Source organism: Anolis carolinensis, chromosome 4 (genome assembly GCF_035594765.1).
Source record: "Anolis carolinensis isolate JA03-04 chromosome 4, rAnoCar3.1.pri, whole genome shotgun sequence".
Lineage (NCBI taxonomy): Eukaryota > Metazoa > Chordata > Lepidosauria > Squamata > Dactyloidae > Anolis > Anolis carolinensis.
The window spans coordinates 81,016,847-81,038,252 of NC_085844.1; the positions used below are offsets into that span (position 1 = coordinate 81,016,847).

A 21,406-nucleotide genomic window follows, 5' to 3' on the forward strand; every position below is an offset into this window, starting at 1 on the left:
TACCTGACATTTTGGTTTGTTATTTTATGTAAACCATGGTTTTGAAGAGTTGAACCTTCAACCATGGAACAAGCAATGACAAAAGCGCCAGAAAGAAATAGGGGGAAAGGTTTCTTATTTAGCCTATATATACTCATACAGAAGTCTAGAAATTTTAGTAACAAACGTAAAGGTAAAGGTTTCCCCCTGATATTAAGTCTAGTCATGTCTGACTCTGGGAGTTGGTGCTCATCTCCATTTTTAAGCCGAAGAGGCAGCGTTGTCCGTAGACACCTCCAAGCTTATGTGGCCGGCATGACTGCATGGAATGCTGTTACCTTCCTACCTATTGATATATTCACATTTACATGTTTTCGAACTGCTGGGTTGGCAGAAGCTGGGGTTGACAGCAGGAACTCACCCTGCTCCCTGGATTCGAACCACCGACCTTTTGGTCAGCAAATTTGGCAACTCAGCACTTTAACCCACTGTGCCACCGGAGGCTCCTATTTTAGTAACAAAATCAACCTCCAAAAACTGTATTTTCTCTTGATCAGATATTAGAACACAAACTGGTGAATTCAAATTACAGGAAATGAGATTACACGAGAAATAATTTTGTAAGGGTATGAGTATCTTAACACTAGACTAGTAAACAGCCTTGAAAGGCAGTGGGCTCTCCTTTGGAGGTCTGAAAATCAATGTGGGATTGACATCTCTAATAAGTGCTTTACCTGTGGATTTCTGCATGGCAGGAGTAGATGATCCAAGGTGACCCCCCCAACTTTGTGATTCTTTGATTTTACCATTTGTTTTGATTTTTTGATTCTACGATTTGTAGAGGCATCTGCCATGCGATTTAGAGTTCAAGTGTTAAACCATTGCTTGTCGTGGTGTCAAATCTACATGCAACTATATATGAGAAGGACTTTGCAGAGCAGGCAGAATCACAAACAGAAACAAGAGGGACGGGGGCAAAAGTACCACTGGGAACTTTGGTCTTTTAGAATCTAGTACCAATTTGTTCAAAGAAATTAGCCATGAATATTATAGTCTGAAATTCAGTCAAGCAAGAAAGTGACAGGAACTGCTGCAGCATTAACAACTAAGGGTTTAATTACACATTACCTTTGTAAATCCCAGTTTCCCAACCAGTGTTTGCAGGGACAGATGATATGGAAGAACACCAACAGGGAAGAATCCCAACCAGGATTCTAAAACTTCTCCTACTGCTGGAAATGTTTCCAGGATGTTATTAAGCAGATTTTCCACGTAAATCGGAAACTACAACCCCTGAAAATACTAGAGAAAAATGGCTGAAGGGGACCACTTGCAGAGAAGCATAATCAGGTGGGAAATGCATTATGCTCAAACCCGCCACACAATCCATTACTTTAAATTCTTCTTTCAAGGCCACTTTCCAGTCCAGCTCAGATTGCTTCAGATTTCTGTGCTGCTGAAAGAAAGGGGGCTAGAAGAAGCTGTGAGAAGTTACCAAATTAGATAAATTATAGTTATGGGGGCACTGTGCAAGGCTGTTTGTTGTTATGGCCTTCAGATTGACTCCAGTTCATGACAATTCTATGACAGGATTTCTTTGCAAGATTTATTCAGAGGAGGTTTGCCACTGCCTTCCTCTGAGACATTGCAAATAGTCCAAGGTCACCCATTGCTGAGCAGATATTTGAGCACTGGTCTCCTAGACCAAAACTCAAGTCACTAAACCACATCCAGTCTTTCTGGCAAGATTTATACGTCTTCCTTATAAGCTAAGAGAGAGATTGCCCAGTGGGCTTCTATGCCTGAGTTGGGATTTGGATCCTGGTCTCCCAGAGTCCTAATTCAATACACAGGCCACTGTATCACTTCTCATTTAGGGCTACTAAAATGTTTAAAATGTTAGAATAATATACTTTGGGGCATAATACTACAGGCTCCTTAATGCTAACATAAGTTAGGGCCTTAGCATATTTTAACCTTCTTCTGACTATGGGGCATTTGTGGGAAAGATTAAATGTTAGGTTGTCTAGGTTATATGAATCCCATTCAGATCTTGTTATGCTGTTCTACTGTTAGGACAAAATGAGAAATGGATGGCCACGAGAAGATTGTGAAAGTTGTATAGACCCCACAAGTAACTTTTCCCTGCTCTGTTCACAACTGGCCTAAATTGGTTGAGTAGCATCTCATTGATTTTTTTTAAAGGAAGGGATGCAACTAACCAGATGCAAACTTCCCTTCATATGTTATAACTCTGTAGGAGGGAGAATTTCAATAGCTTGTGTATCTCAAACTCCCCTTTCAACAAGGATTTCGAATGGGGTTGTTGTATGTCTTTCGAGCTGTGTGGCCATGTTCCAGAAGTATTCTCTTCTGACGTTTCACCCACATCTATGGCAGGCATCCTCAGAGGTTGTGAGGTATGTCCATACCTCACAACCTCTGACGATGCCTGCCATAGATGTGGGCGAAACATCAGGAGAGAATACTTCTGGAACATGGCCACACAGCCCGAAAGACATACAACAACCCTGTGATCCCAGCCATGAAAGCCTTCGACAACAGGATTTCGAATGTCACTTACCACCTCATCAGACAGGGTTTTTTTCCCTGTCCTAACACGCTGATGGACGGAGCCCGCTGGAGCCCATCAGATGATGCACGGCTACTTCCAGCGGGGCTCTGTTGGGCTCTGTCCCGGCAGCGTGCCAGCAGCGCACTAAGAGGGAGCTGTACCCATCTCCTCATTGAAGAAACTGGGAACAGCACGGGAGGAAACTGGGGACAATGGGAAAACATTGTGGGATGGCAGCCCATGATCAACTATAGGAGACAAAGCTGGGCACTGCCCCAGTTTGCCATGCTGTCCCCTGCTTCTGGACCTCCATGTGATGATGTCCTTATTTTGTGTTCACCATAGTGCTCATCAAGGAGATGGCTGAGCAAATATGCTTTTTTAAGACACAAGAAATAAGGCTTTCGACCTTACCACCTGAGGCAGGCGAAGCGTCCTGCTTCATCTGGCTTCATCAAAGAAACAGAGAGGTAGCAGTTTGAATCCATTGCCCTGCATGGCGTTCCCTCACAGTGACACTTTCCCCATCACACGTGGGAAACATCGTCCTTATGGCAAGGGTTCATGTTGGCTCCATTGGAGCCAGCACAACACAAGCAAGCTCCTGTGTTGGAAGGGAAGTGCTGTACAACACTTCCACTGTGGGCAGAGCCTCCGCCAGATGTCCAGCAATGTCATGGGATGGGTGGTGTGGTAAAATGCTTCCCAAGCCCCTTCTGATAAGGTCATTTGGCTCACACCACAAGGCAGACTTAAAGGTGAGACTTTACTGAAAAAGTGGAAGAGTGAGCTAGCTGTTCATGTTCTTTGGCAGAGCTTCATTACCTCCCAGCCTCAACTTCATGTCTGCATTACTGAGATAATAGCAATTACAGGTGAGTTAAGAGATAAGAGGAAGTCACCAATTCAAATCTTACCTCTGCAGCAAATGAGTTGTTGGCCTTGTGCATATTGCTGTTATCTCCTGTGTCTGCAACATGGTTATTAAGATAGTGGCCAACATTGCAGAGCTGTGGCATTGAGAAGAAAAACAATAGCAATCTCGAAGCAGTGGGTGGGTCTGAAGGCCCTCAAAACTCTAGAATGGGCTGCCAGTGAACAATCTTGGCCTCTGTTTAAAAATCTGATTATGTCAACACAAGCACACACATACACTTCTTTTCTAACTAATGAAATATGGATTGCATTACATGCCTTGCGTGGCATTTCAACTGAAATCAATCTCCGTAATTCTCTAAACCCCTTTGAGTTTTTTCATTAGCGTGGTCTGATGCTCTCCCCCCCCCCCCCCCGGAGGGGGTTCAACTGCACGTGAAGCTGGAGCTGGACCCACCTTCTCTAGATGCCACTTTTTTTTTCGTGTCAGGAGCAACCGGAGTTGCTTCTGGAGTAAGAGAATTGGCTGTCTGCAAGGACTTTGCCCAGGGGACGCCCGGATGTTTTGATGTTTTACTATCCTTGTGGGAGGCTTCTCTCATGTCCCTGCATGGAGCTGGAGCTGATAGAGGGAGCTCATCCGCGATCTCCCCGGGTGGGATTCGAACCTGGCAGCCTTCAGGTCAGCAACCCTACCTTCAAGTCACGAGGCTTTTATCCCTAGGCCACCGGAGGCTCCTTTAGATGCCACTAACTAGAACCTTCAGGGTTATTTTTACCTTGTCCCATCTCTACGTTGTTTGTGTTGTTGCTGCTCAAGCTTGTGTAGTTATGGAGACATAAAGGGATGCAATGGGGTGGCAGGCAGAGCAGCTCTGCTCCTTGTTGCCACCATAAAGTTGCAAAAGCACTTAGAAATTAAGCTTCATTTGGAGGGCATCTGAACTTCCACGACCTCTGAGGATGCCTGCCATAGATGTGGGCAAAACGTCAGGAGAGAATGCTTCTGGAACATGGCCATACAGACCGGAAAACATACAACCCCGTTTTCCAGTCTATTTGTGCTTTTATCACTAGGATACAACAACCACACCAAAAAGGAAATTCTCCTATTACTCCATTTTCTTCCTATAACCTTGTCCTTTGAACACTGGGAATAAAAGGGCTTTTTGTGAATGAGAAATCTATAACTTTGCGTGGCAGAATGCCCAGCTAGTCCCAACCTGCCTCTCACGTTTACTTTCCTAAGGAATCTATTTTTCTTTTTGCAATAGAGTAGGTGCAACAAGGATATTCAGGTACAGATTTCTAAAAGGCAGCAGGGAGAGGAGGGGAGAGAGTTTACCCACATCATGGCACGTAACTTAAGCAAAGCATTACAGTACTCGAAGCTATAACATCATTTGCACTGTACTCTTTGATGCAGGAAACAACAGCAAAAGGTAAAATGGAAGCACATTTCATGGGGAAAAAAGAAAATCTTCCCATGTTTGGTTTTGTTATCAAGGGAAGGGACAAAGACAAACAAATTGGTCATCAAATGCAAACACAGAAAGGGCAAAATAATTGAACATGGATGATGCATCTCAGACAAACAAGCAAACAGAAAGAGATCAAGAAAAGATACTCACTGCCTTTGACCTGTCCTCGTGCTCTGGAGTTCTTTACCAAGTGTGTGGTCACAGAGGCTCTATGGAGAGAATAGAGCAATTTCTTAAGGGGGGAACACGCCACACGCAGAGACACACCTCTCTCTCTCTCCCCTCCCCCTTCTATTTGGACCAAGCATCCATTCAGCAGAAAGCTGTCATCCTCTCTCTCTCTCTTCTGCAGATCGCATCCAGTAAACACTCTAGCAAGCTAAACTGAGCAGGCTTGATGCTGGGTTGGCACTGCAGAGCCAACTCACTCTCAATTCTATTGGTGGGATTTCAGAGGCGGCCCACCTGATCGGAGCATCTGGGAGCATCTTCTTTCATCCTTCACTTCCCCCTTGCTATCCTGGTTGCAAATCCCCTCTTTCTTCTACCAAATGGAAGTAATCCACCACTCAAAGCAGACATTCAATGCTAACAGGGAGAACATTTAGTGCCAAGTGCCTCACGGTATTCTCTGCCCTGCAAAACTCCCCATGCAGTTGCTAATCTAATCCTAGGAGTCTGAAGAGAATACCAAACTGCACTGTTTTAAATAAGTCCTTGGTGGGTTTAGAATAGGATAATAAACCCATGGAGATTTCCACGCAGACAATCCCTCGAGCGGTGGCGGTGGAGGGGGGGGGGGTGCTGGCAGAGAGAATAGCATCAGCAATGCCAGCAAAGTCAAATTGCATCTATTAACTGGCAAGGCAAGTTTCTAATTGGGTGCAATTGTGTGATCAACATAACCAATTTATTTTAAAAGGGAGACAGAGGCAACTAAATGGAGATGAGTGAATTCCTCTCTGTGTCAACTCATCCAACGGACTGGACCTTAATGTCGTCTCACATTTTCTCATGCTTTCTTTCACCTGACTGGCACCATCAGTCCAAGCACATCTCCTCACTCTTTTTTTTTTTTTTTTTGACTGGGAGGGGGATTCCTAAGGTGATTCATTCATGCTCTCTTTCTATGTTTCTAACAGGTGTTGGGCATGGGTTCAAAAATAAAAAGCATCGTGCATCTCTTCAATATTTTTCTCTCTGATTCAGTTTCTTTAAGGTAAAAAGGTAAAGGTTTCCCCTGACGTTAAGTCCAATCATGTCTGACTCTGGGGGTTGGTGCTCATCTCCATTTCTAAGCCGAAGAGCCGGTGTTGTCCGTAGACACCTCCAAGGTCATGTGGCCGGCATGACTGCATGGAGCACCGTTACCTTCCCGCTGGAGCGGTACCTATTGATCTACTCACATTTGCACGTTTTCGAACTGCTAGGTTGGCAGGAGCTGGAGCTAACAGCGGGCGCTCAAGCCGCTCCCAGGATTTGAACCTGGGACCTTTCAGTCTGCAAGTTCAGCAGCTTAGCGCTTTAATGCACTTCGCCACCGGGGCTCTTTAGTAACAACAATACATAAAAGGAAAACACTGGAGAGGTGATATTCAGTGATAGTATAGTCTGGTCCTCCCATAAATGTCTATACGTAAATGAGAAAGCACTACCTCTTTCCAAGGTCATGCAATTTTCTTAGCTGAATGCATCAGGATCAAATTGTGTGTGTGTGTGTGTGTGTGTGTGTGGGTGTGTATCTTACGAGGTGATAAATAAGAACAAAATGAGTCCAAGGAATAGGAAGACACTTAACATCATTGTACCATGGTCTATTACTGTCTATTAGTATCACAATCTTGTTCTCTGTGAAAACTGGAACACATCAGCATTACCCTTCTTTCTTTCACACAGTCCCCACAATGGCACTGTATTAATGCAGATCACTCATATCTGCTTAATGCTTACTGCATCACTCGGAAAACAGTAATCTCTGTCCCTTCTAGTGCCTACGCCTTTAAAAAAAACATTAACTTCAATATTGTACAATTTCAAGATTTGGTCCAGAATTGTGAGAATCTACCAATTTGTGGTTTTGTTAGTAAACCATTTCACAGTTGTGCAATATCGTTTTTTCCATTGTAATGTTTCAGCTATTGCAAGGACCACGGGTTCAGAGCCTGGCATATCATACTTCCAAAAGACTGAATAGGACACAGACAGGGTGAAGGCAAAGATCAGAGGCTTTTTTCTCCTTGGCCAAAGAGGATGTCACCAGAGACAGCGCTCCGAAAACTGACATTCCTGCAATTGTGAACATACAGGTTCATTTATAGTAATCTGAGAACTATTCAAAACAAAGGCATTCTGCCATGCTGCCTTCTGGTTGGCCTAAAATAGTGCTGGCTAAAATACATTCTGATAGGACTAGGGTTATGTCTATCATCCTCGCTGATTGACTTTGGTCATGGTGGGAAATTTAATAAAGTGTCATTAGCATATTGGAAGGCTTGTGTCTTGATCCACCCAGGAAAAGGGTGCGAGTGGAAAGGATGTGGCTGGACAAAAGATAATGGGTCTAGATGGGTTTTGATATTTCTGCTCCAGTGAATACAATAGGTGCCAGCCATGTAAAGGGTGTTGGCAAATTCAATTGAGACCAAAAGTAGGGGGTTCATCATTTTGGGGTCCGGTTTTCGATAGCATCTTAATTATTCGGGCTGTGGCGTAGGCTGGAGAGCAGCTGCAATGGATCACTACAATGAATCACTCTGACCAGGAGGTCATGAGTTCGAGGCCCGCTCGGAGCCTATGTTTGTCTTGTCTTTGTTCTATGTTAAAAGGCATTGAATGTTTGCCTATATGTGTAATGTGATCCGCCCTGAGTCGCCTTTGGGGAGAGAAGGCCAGAATATAAATGCTGTAAATAAATAAATAAATAAATAAATAATATTCCCATCATAGTAAAAGTTAGTGTGTTATCGATTCCAGTTTTATACAAGTTGGTTTATGCTGTCAAGTGATGGTTTTGAGGACCAAGGCCACAACAGAAATCCAATTGGTGACAATGTTTCTGCCAATCTAGCAGTTCGAAAACATGCAAATGTGAGTAGATCAATAGGTACTGCTCCAGCGGGAAGGTAACGGCGCTCCATGCAGTCATGCCAGCCACATGACCTTGGAGGTGTCTACGGACAACGCCGGTTCTTCGGCTTAGAAATGGAGATGAGCACCAACCCGCAGAGTCAGACACAGCTAGAGGAAACCTTTACCATTTGATAAGATGCCTGATCACATATTGTTGAAAACCACAAACACGCACCACAACTCCCATGTAATAATATCATTAGAATCAGGCGTGTGGTAGATGTATTTTCCAAGCCCTGACCCAGGGTTAAATTTGCTGTGCACTTGCTTGGCATGCTGATTTGAAACTTAGTGGCTCTGTGTTTGCTGCATGTGTTAAGTAAAATAATAATGCGCCCCCAGATACTGTTGGACTTCAGTTTCCAGTATGATCAATAAGGATTCTAACAATCTAATATCTAATGATTCAACATTGGGAATTGCTGCTGTACAGTGAGTTAGAATACGTATTTTTAAAAGGCAGCATGTTTTTCCTTTTTAAAAATGTTCTGGTGGTTATGTCTACTGTAAATTTCAGTTTCAGCTTTTCATTTTAATCCATTTGTTGTACTGTACAGTGGCCCCTCGATATCTACGGATGTTCTCTTTTCGGACAATCTAACCACCCCCATCCCCCACAGACACCAAAAATCTGTGGATGCTGAAATCCCATGATATACAATGGTGTAGTAAAATGGTCTCCCTTATATAAAATGGTAAAAATCAAGATTTTTCAAGAAATCAAATCAGAATTCAAGACATTTTTTTGGTGGAGTATTTTCAAGCTGTGGATTTTTGAATCAAAAGATACAGATGCTGTAGTTTTAGTGGACTAACTGTACATCAAAATCAGCAGAATTTGGTCCTCCTTCATCAAATTTTCAATCTTATTCACATTTCATCAACAATGTTAAGTTGATTATCATGCTTCCAGTCCAAGGCACTTTTTATCCAACTCTATCTCCCTCATCTTTATTATGCTGGTTAAGCATTATACAAGCTAAACATCTTGGGTTTTCTACTTTTGTGCTAGAACTACAGCTAGAGCCAAAGGCCAAGACTCTCCATGTTGTGTTTTGTTGTTAACAGCTTTTGACTTATGGCAAGCCTATCAATGAGAAATCTCCTAATCATGCTGGTATCAACAGCTCAATTCAGTTATTGCAGAATACAATCTTGCATTTCCTACTGCTTTCTGTATTGCCAAGTATTATTTTATTATATGGTGAGTCATGTCCTCTCATGATATATTCAAAGTACAACTATCTCAGTTTAGTCATCTTGGCATTCAAGGAGCACTCAGGCCTGATTTGCTTTAAGACTCGCTTATTGATCTTGTCTACAGTCCATGATATCCATAGAACTCATCTCCAGCACCAAATGTCAAGTGATTTGATCTCCCTCTCAGCTTTCGTCTCTGTCCAGTTTTCACAATGATATATAGAAATTGGAAATACAACGGCATGGAGAATCCTGACTTTGGTATCCAACAATGCATCTTTACCATTGAGGATCTTGTTGAGTTCCTCCATAGATGCCCTTCCAGGCCCTAATTATCTCATCCATTTTGATTAATAATGGCCACAGATGACTTATATAACTTTAAAGTAGATTATGAAGACCCTAAAAGAGGTCAAGATTTTCCTTACTTTGGTGCAGTCATTAGTCAGAATGGAGCCTTCAGTCAAGAAATCAGATTTGAAAGGAAAGTGAACAGGCGTGGGGACTGTGTAGTTCACTGGTTCTCAAAGTGTGCCACCAAAAGCCATTTTTCCTTGTCGTCCATATTCCCCACCACCACCACCACCACTACCACCTTGCTTGCTTCCTATTTCCTTCCCACTGCTCAGGGGGTGCTTTGATTGTGCTTTTCCTGCATGGCAGAAGAGACCTGAGCTGGATCTCCCTGGGGTTTCTGCTATTATTATTATTATTATTATTATTATTATTATTATTATTATTATTATTATTGCTGCTGCAAAGGCTGGATGGCCATTTGTACACACACAATATACACACACACACACATATACATTACATATAATATATTATATAATATATAAACATTTCTTAGGGCTCCATGATGAACTTTTGTTTCAAAATGGTCTTCGCAGCTGAAAAAGTAGCTGCTGTAGTTCATCAGATATTTTGATCTGCAGCTCCCAATGTTCTACAATATTGGCTATGCTGGCTAAGGCTGCTGTGTCCTACAAGCCCATTGGCCTTGGTCTACCTGCTGATCACACGAATTTCCATTTTTCAGCATTAGAATTCTGTCCCCTTAACAGAGCTTTTATGTGTGAGTTCCTTTGAGTAGATACCCCAAAAAGTCTCAAGGTCCCTGGTACTGACATGCTTGGAAAATATGGTATGAATTCCAACTAAACTTGTTTACTTGTTTACACGCTCAACTCACTCTTTGCTCATAACAATTGATTGGCGTGGGTGAATAATCAAACAACCTAATGTCATTTTGGCACAAATTCAAAGCTGATATTACAAGTAACATCATCCTCATCCTCATCCTCCTCCTCCTCATCATCATCATCATCATCCTGCTTTATCTCCCCAAAGGGGACTCATCATATCCTACAGCACTCATTCTTTGATGGTCTATTTCTTATTCAAAAATAAACTGCTCAGTGATGCAGAAGATATATACCTTACGAGAGCCTGACTAGTTTTGAATCCAGTTATCATGGGGACAAGAATGAGACTACTCTAAGTAATAGGTCCAGAATAGTCACTTATGGACTCACCGCCAAGACTCTCCCCATGGAAGACAATCATACTTAACTACAAGTGATAGTCTATGTTATGATTTTATGTAAAAATAGATTATACTGGAAGGTATGTATGGGAATATATTTCTTGGTTTTGATGAATTTATCATCCCATTGTTGTGAGGCACACTGAAATAGTGTTATAACTGAATAAACAATATGCTACAGAGAAGAGGTTACTGTCCAAGGCCATTCTCTAGAACAGTGTGTAGTTTGAGTGACAGAGAGATTTGTGCTTCTAGTATTGACAAGCTGTCTCACGAACTACCAGTATCAGCCTTCTTTGTGCATGTGAAGGGAGATGGAGTTGTGATAGGGAAAACTCAGATGGTAGCTGCAGCAACTCTTTTGCCAGTATGAACACTGGCCATGCTGACTGAGGGTTGATGGGAGTTATATTCAAAAAACAATTGGTCATGCTGCCAGAGGAATTATTGGAGTTGCAATCCTAATGTGTAGGCTATATTTCAGGAGATTATGAGTACTCTACGTAATACATGTGGTCACTTTAAGTCAACAATGACTTAAAGGAGGATATGCACAATCCAAAAGTCACCTTCTTTAGCCTAATCTACAAGGGTTATCCAGAAAGTAGATTATGTTTTGGAATAAAAATGAACAAAGTATAGGAGAAAACATTTACCATATGCCGTTGAAAGCCACACCCAAATACCACTTCTCAACATAGTAGTCATTCAAATCTAGGCACTTATCGTAGCGATGCAAGAGCCTGGCAACTCCTTCCCCACAAAACTCTGCCGCTTGCGTCCTCAAAGCAGCGTTTTGGCAACGATGCGCGGCTGCGGGAGGGGTGATCTTTCAACTGCATATGGTAAATGTTTTCTCCTATACTTTGTTCATTTTTAATTCCAAAATGTAATCTACTTTCTGGATAACCCTCGTATAACACATGCCAACAACCTAGTAGTAATCACAGTAGTCAAGCTATCCTTTCCCAGAAAAAGATACAAATGTCAAACCAACCAATGCTGTCAAAAGTTTTTCTGGGTCACTGAGACCCCCTGAGTCTCAGAAGCAATGTTAGGTCTGTTGGATTTTTGGTTGTGTGTATATGGAATGTAAATCAAGTGTTTCTGTTGTTTTACAAGTGTGTGTTTCAGCAATGAAACAGTTAACAGCAGGCCAGTTTGACTGACAGCCTGCTGTGACCTATGAGACATGATTTCCAGCCTTGGAGGTCAGAACTTCCTTCGGACTAAGGAATGTGTTTCTTATCTCTTTGAACTGTGTGAGACAAGACGAGCCGAAGAATGCTGGCTTCGAGCGATGGACTTTGCTGGTTTGTAAATATCTTTGTAAATATTAAATAAGTGTTTGAACTTCAGACTGCAGATGTCTTTGAGTCTGACTTTGGAGGAATTGGTGAGGGCAGAAGTTCACCAATTCATCAGGATGCTAATCTGGAGATGATGATCGATGGTGTTTAAAGAAACCCACCCACACGCACCCTGACCCCTGGCTCTGCATCATAACAGGGTCCAAGTATATGCAGAAGTTATGTGCTTGCTCTTTCATGAAAACAGTGACCTCCCCTGAGAAACGGTTATATACCAGCTTCTTGGATTCTGGAACTAGTTCCCAAAAATGCACCACCATCTTATCAGGATTCAGCACAAGCTTCTTAGCCGGCATCCATCCCATTACTACACCCAATCCAGGCAATGGGTCTGCACCTCGCCAACCTCATGTTGAGATGACATAGAGAAACCATGCTGGACACCATCAATACAGTCACAGCTGTAGCATAACAACCAAAATGTATTTTTCCTTGGGTCAAATTGAAAACCTGCAGATTTGGTTCATCAGTGGTTTTCAGGACGGGAAAAAGGAAGCATGTGTTGCAGAAACAGTAATGTTGCTGTCAATCTGTCTTTGGCACTCTAGGAATGTAATGTAATTTTTTGTCCCAAGGAAAAACTCCTTTTGCACAAGGCAGATCAATTACTTCTTTTGGAGCCATTAATGGCACCATTTTATTTTGTTTTGTTTTAAAACTTTACTGTTTTCATTTCCAACTGACGAAGGACCCTTTAAAATAGTTTGTGTCATATGCTCAATCCAAAACAACAGAGTCTGCCAAAAAATATCATAACCTTTGTTTGCCTTGAGTACAATAAACATGGTCAAGTAGCACTGTTTCTCACAGCTTTAAGTAGCTGTTTTTGTAACTCAGTATTATTCAAGGAAAGGGATACAATATTTTTCAGCTTGGCAGCTTGTAACATTCCTAGCTGATATGCCTACCAATTTGTATCTGTAGCTGAAAACTGAAAAAATATCATCAGCCTCTCTCTCCCTCTCCCCTGCCCCCAATATATTAGGTTTGTGCAATCAATGAAAAAAAAATGTTTCAAGACTCATTACAAAATTAGGTGGTAGGGATTTACTTACTAATATTGAAGTATCAGTCAATCCTCCTCTTTGCAGATTCAACAATTTATCAGAATTTTGTTAGGAGAGACAAACCTCTCCCCTATCCTAATTGGGGCTTTCTGATGCTGAACAGAATTCTGGGAGATGTAGTTTAGGGCAGGCGCTTTTGTATTCTCTGCCATAGAGCTCCTTGCCTTCCCATGCACATTCTAAGGATTATTTCTGCGTTTGATTTATTAAAATATTCCCATCCAAACCGAAGTAACGAAGGTGGAGGCATTACTTTTCATTCAACCCTTGTATATGTTTCAACCAACAACAAGTCCTCCAAACTGGAATAAAGAAGCAGAGTTATTTATAGCTAGTGCCAACCCAAATTCTATGCTATAGTCACCCACCTCTCCATAAACCAAATTTGGATGTTTTGACCCATATAAATGATATAATTGGCATGTGCTTATTTTTCATACATCTACGCACTTTTAGTCATCATGAGGAGAGAAAAAGATCTGTGTGGGTACCTGAAAATTGGGAATCTTAGCATATATACAGATGCAATGTGGGAAAATATTAAAGGCGATATATATATATAGTTTATAACATGTGAAACTACATAAAAGTGTAAAATCCTCCTTACTCCTATTTTCTAGCTGAATTGGCAGATATGAATACTAAAAATCTGAATCCCCTATCAGTCTTGTTTCCACTCTCCCCAGGTTTTATATGGTGCTTCTTGTTTTATGTGAACACAAGTTGTATTTTTTTTCCCCAAAAAATGTTTAAAGTGCAAAAAAAGGTTATTCAAAGTGTAAAACCGAAAATTAGGCGAAAAGTTTCTTGGTAAACAGCCCTGTTTCATTTATCACCATCCCCATCTCAGAAAATGGGAGAAACAGTGCAGAGTCTTTTAATACATATATAGGATTATGTAAGAAGAGACCATCTATCAGTTGTGGAAAGCTTTCTGTCCATATGCACAAGTGTGCAGGTTGACCTCCTGTCGGTTACTCTCAACTAAAGAAGAGCCATTCAATAGGTAAATTTCATTTATTTAATGAATCTATTCAACCCAAGACCAACAATGGGCTGACTTACTCTCATCATAGGTGCAAAGTTATAATTGTTGATCATGTGGTATGTCATACATGGTACAAGATGAGCAAAGAAATGGGCATAAGGTATTCTTTCTGAAGCTTGTTGGAGATTTTTTTCCCACCAACTTTGAAGTTTCTTCCTCAAAGCTTCCAAGCATTATACAGACTTGGTGCTTCTTTGTTGGCTAGCTATCTTTTCTTCTCTCCAAGCTGCAGTAAAAGAAGAGCAAATATGTGGAAAAGAGAGGCAGGGTTGGGGAGAGAGAAATCTTTTTCATTTACTTCTCCTCCTGTAACTTACTGATAAAACATCATAATAAACATATTGATAAACATCAATTACGATAAACATCGTAATTTTCATAAAAATGAAAGTGACCTTTTTATGTGACAGAAAAATATCACATCTACTGGATCTTTGGTTTGGGGGAGTGTTTATGAATTATGGGTGGAAAAGATATTGTATGAAGAGATCCTGCCAAGCCATTTGTTCAGAAGTAACCTGTGCTGCAGTGCAATGTTTTGCACACTATTATTTTTTCCACTACTTTAGTTATAATGGGTGAGTTACAGATGCTGTCTATTATTTATTCCATAGATATATTACTTTTTAAAAATCACTTCAAATACAAAAATGGCCAAATACGCAACGCAATGACATCACTCATACAATGATAGGATATAATGAGTAAACATTAAAATATCAACATAAGCAATAATAATAAAAATATCATTTATAATGCTATAATTTGTTATGCTAGACACCTACACTGGAGTTAATGAATTAGGTGTGTTCTTGGCCATTACTTCTTTAATAGAAATGTTGGTATCAGAGGCGGATATAATGTGGAAAGAATAGGAATACCACAGAAAAGAAGAGCAAGTTTCAACAACTATTTCATCCCAAATTAAGAATATGAATATGTGAAATAAAACAGCCAGGCTAAAGCTACATCTTCACAGTCATTTCATCCAGGTCAGGATGTGGATTAAGGAGAACTAATTCACTGTAGAGTGCCTACTCAGGCATCCCACAAACCAGTTCCCATCTGAGACAGTGGCTACAAAGATCCACTGATTGTAGAGAGATCCAATCTAAATATGTTTTTCCCTACATTATCTGGCAAGATACACTGGTAGGAAGCAACCTGAGTAATGAGAATCAGCACTGGAGGGAAACAGGGGAAAGCAAAAAAGATAAATTGAGCGGTTCCTTGGGAACGCTAGGGTTTCCTCTCCAGAGGGGAGGTGTTTGTTTGCCTTCTGGTCAAGATGGTTTCTTTCACTGAATGCTTCAGTGCTAACCCTGTCCTCACAAGCGCTCTGCATTTTGGTCTAAGATTACTGTTCTGCATGGTAAATTCACTGATTGGCTTCAGCGGATTTTATGGCTTGGTTCCAAATTTTGGTGAGTTTTTTTTTAATATGCTGTTTTTGGCTGGATGTATGTTGCGGCATGCATTAGGAGGGTACATTTTGTGGAAACCCTGACTTTGAGCCAGTTTCAAACCATATTTTAATGCCTGTGTAGGGGAGCCCTAAGTAAGTCGTACATAAATAAACAAAAAAAAAATTCAACCTTTTAGAGATCATTTAAACGTATCCAGAGACATTTTTTTTCTTTCACTTTTCCTATGGACACTCAGTCACATGGAGAAAGCTGCCATTTACCTTGGCTGTTATAGGCAGGCATACACAGTTACAGTAGGAGTGAAATCTCACCTTTTCCATCTCAAGCATCATTGCATTGTTCACTGCAGGCATGATGTTGCAACTTGACATGAAAACCAGTGTTTCGCCAGCCCTCCTTCATCCTCCTGATCCAACTAATAAACTTTTAGCTAGATGGAGGAATGGGGTTTGGGCAGGCATTAAAAAATTGTAACAAGCACTTCTTTGTTAACTAGACATGTCTGTATTTAAAACATAACTGCATAGGTATTGCCATTAGCCAAACTATGTGTTACAAGTAATGCCATTACAGTAGAATCTCGCTTATCCAACGTTCTGGATTATCCAACGCATTTTTGTAGTCAATGTTTTCAATAAATCATGATATTTTGGTGCTAACTTCGTAAATACAGTAATTACTACATAGCATTACTGCGTATTGAACTACTTTTTCTGTCAAATTTGTTGTATAACATGATGTTTTGGTGCTTAATTTGTAAGATCATAACCTAATTTGATGTTTAATAGGCTTTTCCTTAATCCTTCCTTATTATCCAAGATATTCGCTTATCCAACGTTCTGCCGGCTCGTTTATGTTGGATAAGTGAGACTCTACTGTACTTGTAATGAATCACTTCCCAGTTCCACTACAGTCCTAAGTGTGTAGGAAAACTAGACATCTCTTAGTTTCCTGTTGTATCCCAGAGCAGGAACCCCTATGTCCTTAAACACCACACCAATTGAGTATAAACAACAAGCAGTTTATTGAAGACTATATGAGAGCAAAACAATACAAATGGTGCAAACTGTATAGTCCAAAAGGTATTTTTCAATAGGCAAAAAATAGTCCATGAATTTCCAGGTACAAAGATAAAACACAAGGAACAAGGTTGCAAACTCCACAAGAACAAGGCAGCTTAAGATCCCAAAACTAAGAACAAGAACTTGGCCAAACAGGAACCATGAAACTAGAAATCCAATTGGAAGCAAGACTGTCCTGAAAACCCAACGTTGACCACACTGAGGTAAAAAGCCCCGGTGGCAAAGTGAGTTGCTGAGTTGCTGAACTTACAGACCGAAAGGTCCCAGGTTCAAATCCGGGGAGCGGAATAAGCACCCGCTGTTAGCTCCAGCTTCTGCCAACCTAGCAGTTCGAAAACATGCCAATGTGAGTAGATCAATAGGTACCGCTCCGGCGGGAAGGTAACGGCGCTCCATGCAGTCATGCTGGCCACATGACCTTGGAGGTGTCTACGGACAACGCCGGCTCTTCGGCTTAGAAATGGGGATGAGCACCAACCCCCAGAGTCAGACATGACTGGACTTAACATCAGGGGAAACCTTTCCCTTTACCTTGTCTCTTATAAAGCCTTTCCTGTCTCATGCAATGAAAAGAACACATTCTGTTTCACTTTCCCACCAGACACAGTTTTATTTTCCCTTTTTTCTTGGAGATGGGCTGATCTTCAATGGACCTGTGAACTCTCCCTTTGTTTATAAAAGCCTTCACTTCTATCTTCAAGCTCATTAAATTCTGCACCTGACAAATCATCCTCAGAAAACTGATTCTCAGAAAATGACTGCTGAGGACCTCTCTCAGGAATTTGGCCTTGAACATCCACACTCTGTTTGAGTGAAACCTCAGGCCTCTCAGAGCCAGGCCTGTCAGGAAAACCATCTTTCCCATTGTCATCAGGCACAGGCCCAGAAACCCCAGCATCCCCATTGACATCAAACACTATCACAGGCTGAACTACAACATTTTCTTCCATTTTAGGATTCATTTAGCTAAGAGTGGGAGATCATTTTAAGTAAGCCACTATAGAGCTTATCCTTCAGTACTAGACTGGAGAGACTATTTATTTATTTATTTATTTATTTACTGAGAGGCTTTTTATTCATTTACAGTAGAGTCTCACTTATCCAAGACTTGCTTATCCAACGTTCTGGATTATCCAATGCATTTTGTAGTCAATGTTTTCAATACATTGTGATATTTTGGTGCTAAATTCGTAAATACAGTAATAACTACATAGCATTACTGCGTACTGAACTGCTTTTTCTGTCAAATGTGTTGTATAACATGATGTTTTGGTGCTTAATTTGTAAAATCATTACCTAATTTGATGTTTAATAGGCTTTTCCTTAATCCCGCCTTATTATCCAACATATTGACTTATCCAACGTTCTGCTGGCCCGTTTATGTTGGATAAGTGAGACTCTACTGTAATTATTTACTGTATTTATATCTTGCCCTTTTCACCCCGAAGGGGACTTAGAGCAGCCTTACAATAGACAACAATTTCATGCCATAACAAACAAAGATAATATAAACTAAGCATAAACATTAAAACATTAAAATATAAAATTAAAAACAATATAAATATTAAAACCACTTATGGCTATATGGTGATATCATATCCTCTAACATTTCACAGATGAATAGCAGAACATATGCGGCCAAGCAATATGAGAGTGTGGTCAAGGTGGCAAAAATGATTAACTCATAAGAACATACGAGTTAGGAGAGGTTGCAGCCGTTTGTCTGAGCTGAAAAGGGCAAAATTCTGCCCACTGTCTCTCCCCCAGCTGAGTAAATTGAATGCAAACTATTGTTTCCTGAAACTGATGTACAAAAGAGAAAAGTCAGAGAAAGAGGTAGACACTGGGAAAATATATGTTTTTAACTGAAATATGATTGCTCACTGGGAAGTTTAAGATTTATTTTGGAGAAGCATTTCACCTTCTCTCTTCCCAGCTCAGGGTTGCTTTAAACCAAGATCGAAAAGAGGCATATGTGTTGACACAAGCACTGGACAAATGTAATTAAATGGACAATAAAGAGAATTGGATTTCACAAGGTCCAATAATTTAGAAAGCCTCTTTTGACTCAGGGGAAGAGGTTTATGGAAAATTCCTGTTCAGATAGCCCTAGTGCTTTCTGGAGTTGTTTGGTTTGTTTTTCCAGCAGTTTCCATGAAGCCAGCCTCTATTTAATAGGTTTTTTTAAACAATCATTTTAATATTAGGCTTGAATGCCATCCAACAAAAATTTAAATCTCGTTAGGAACCCATTTTAAAGTAATTTCCTCATGACCTAGTAAACAGTCAAATGCTCAAATCATAAATACATGCTGTACTGGAATGAGACTGTCAGTGAGATTCAAAGGGGAGTTGTTGGGTGCGGATTTAGAACTCAGCAATCTGCTTTCCTCCACATCTATCCAGACTTGGCTGTTTTGAGAACAATTTCCCCCATCCTCTGAGTGTAGAGCAGGGTTTCTCTTATTCCGGCCCTTCCTTTTCTGTGTCTACCTTTCCTTCCCTTTAAGGAGCTTACATTTTCTTTCTTTGTCACGCTTAGAAGCCTGGCTCATATCTTGGTGTATAAGAACACTTTTACAGATTAATGAAGTCCCCTCCAGTGCCAGGACTTCATCCCACAGCAATATCTGAACTGGTGATCAGATGGGATTTCAGCCCAGTTTCTGCTCTTGTTGAGCTCTGGCTAAAGAAGCCTTTCAGGCCCTGGGCACCTAGCAGTCATCATGTGTCACATGCTATTCCCAGTCTCCCTTTAAAACTGTCTGGATTGGCCCTGCTTTGATCTGAACTTCAACTAAATACCTGATTTGAGGGACAATATTTTTCTGATCCCTAAGTCCATCTACAGAAGCCAATGGTTTGCTATTGGTAGTGTGTGTACCTTTGAGTCATTTCCTACTTTTGGTGACCCTAAGGTGACTGTCATAGTGTTTTCTTGGCAAGATTTGTTCAGAGACTGCTTGCCCTCTCATAATTGACATCTTCCTCAAAACCATATTTTCCACATGAGGAGATCTGTTTCAATCTGCAATCACCCTAGGTTGGCCATGTCATGCTTTGCAAATTTATTATTTATTTATTTACAGCATTTATATTCCGCCCTTCTCACCCCGAAGGGGACTCAGGGCGGATCACATTGCACACATAAAGGCAAACATTCAATGCCATAACATAGAACAGAGACAGAGACAAGACGCAGGCACGGGCTGGCCTCGAACTCATGACCTCTTGGGTCAGAGTGATTTGTTGCAGCTGGCTTGCTTTCCAGCCTGCACCACAGCCCGGCCAGCAAAGGCACTGTACTGTGTGTTAACTGGAAAATGAAGTACATGAAGCCGATTGGCTGAGCCTGCAAAGATCTGGGGATTGATTTGATACTGTTTCTGTTCTGCTGCTGCAGAACCAGATTTGGACTGCTGACTTGAGTACTGCTGGTGACGAAAGCAGTGGACTCACTTGCTATTTTTAAGGCCTGTTTGTTGCTAAGAAAAGATGGAGAAGAACCAGGACTGTACTATTCTCTGAAACAGATTTGTGGACTGAGAAAGGACCATTTATGACTGTGGACTTCTGTAAGTGATCAAAGGGACCATTGTAAATACAGCAGAGTCTCACTTATCCAACATAACGGGCCGGCAGAATGTTGGATAAGCGAATATGTTGGATAATAAGGAGGCATTAAGGAAAAGCCTATTAAACGTCAAATTAGGTTATGATTTTACAAATGAAGCACCAAAACATCATGTTAGACAACAAATTTGGCAGAAAAAGTAGTTCAATACGCAGTAATGCTATGTAGTAATTACTGTATTTATTAATTTAGTACCAAAATATCATGATATATTGAAAACATTGACTACAAAAATGCGTTGGATAATCCAGAACGTTGGATAAGCGAGTGTTGGATAAGTGAGACTGTACTGTACTACTATTCTATTCTCTTGGAATCAGTCAAGTTCCTGTATTTTTTATCTGCAAACCTGAGTGGCATGTTATTGTTCTGCGGGTGGCTCTGGATAGCAGACACAAGTAAGAACTTCCATTTATCATCATCAATCCATAACAGGCCAAAGCTAAAAGTGGTCAAACTGTAGTAGATTATATACAGCTCTGGGCAGATGCATGTTCAAAAGGACATGGACACTGTCTGCTATTTTTAATTCCTCTTGTTTTTCAGTGTTAAGTCATCTCTCCTGGTGACACTTCTGAATTTTGAGGTATGTATGTACTCTTGAGCACTGCAGCAGAACCAGTCCCTAAAGGCACTAAAGAGCTTCTTCCTGGCTTCTCTCTTTGCATACCGTCGCTCAGAGTTCCTGCAGTTTCATATACACAAACACCAGATTCTTGAAACCTCTGCCTCCCCCAGATAGCAGAGGCAGTGCAGACAGATGACAAACTGAAATGCTAAAAAATATGCTTTGCTCTTTGAGCGTGTTTCACTTTGATAATTATTCTTCAGGAAGATTCTATTCAAGAAGAGCCACAAAACTTCATGGGGATCAGTGCATTGATGTGTGGCAATGGAGTGCAAATAGAACAGAGAGACTGTATTGTAAAGATGGAGAATGATGAGCTGTTGAGCATAATATTGGCCTCCCCCTGCAGCTTTCAGACAGA

The 21,406-nt window shown here is 41.0% G+C and overlaps 1 protein-coding gene across 8 annotated transcripts in view; it reads right to left on the bottom strand.

The window, feature by feature from the left end:
• rgs8 (regulator of G protein signaling 8) overlaps nucleotides 1-21,406 on the bottom strand; it is a 78,886-nt gene that overhangs the window by 41,878 nt on the left and 15,602 nt on the right. For 3 of the 8 annotated variants that reach the window (XM_008122366.3, XM_016998093.2, XM_008122368.2), the window contains exon 2: nucleotides 5,062-5,120. In XM_008122366.3, coding sequence (XP_008120573.1) covers nucleotides 5,062-5,120 — 59 coding nt within the window. Of the gene's footprint in view, nucleotides 1-5,061; nucleotides 5,347-5,376; nucleotides 5,620-21,406 lie in introns of those variants that run through there. The other 5 variants (XM_062980715.1, XM_062980713.1, XM_008122367.3 and 2 more) reach the window with 4 other exon arrangements.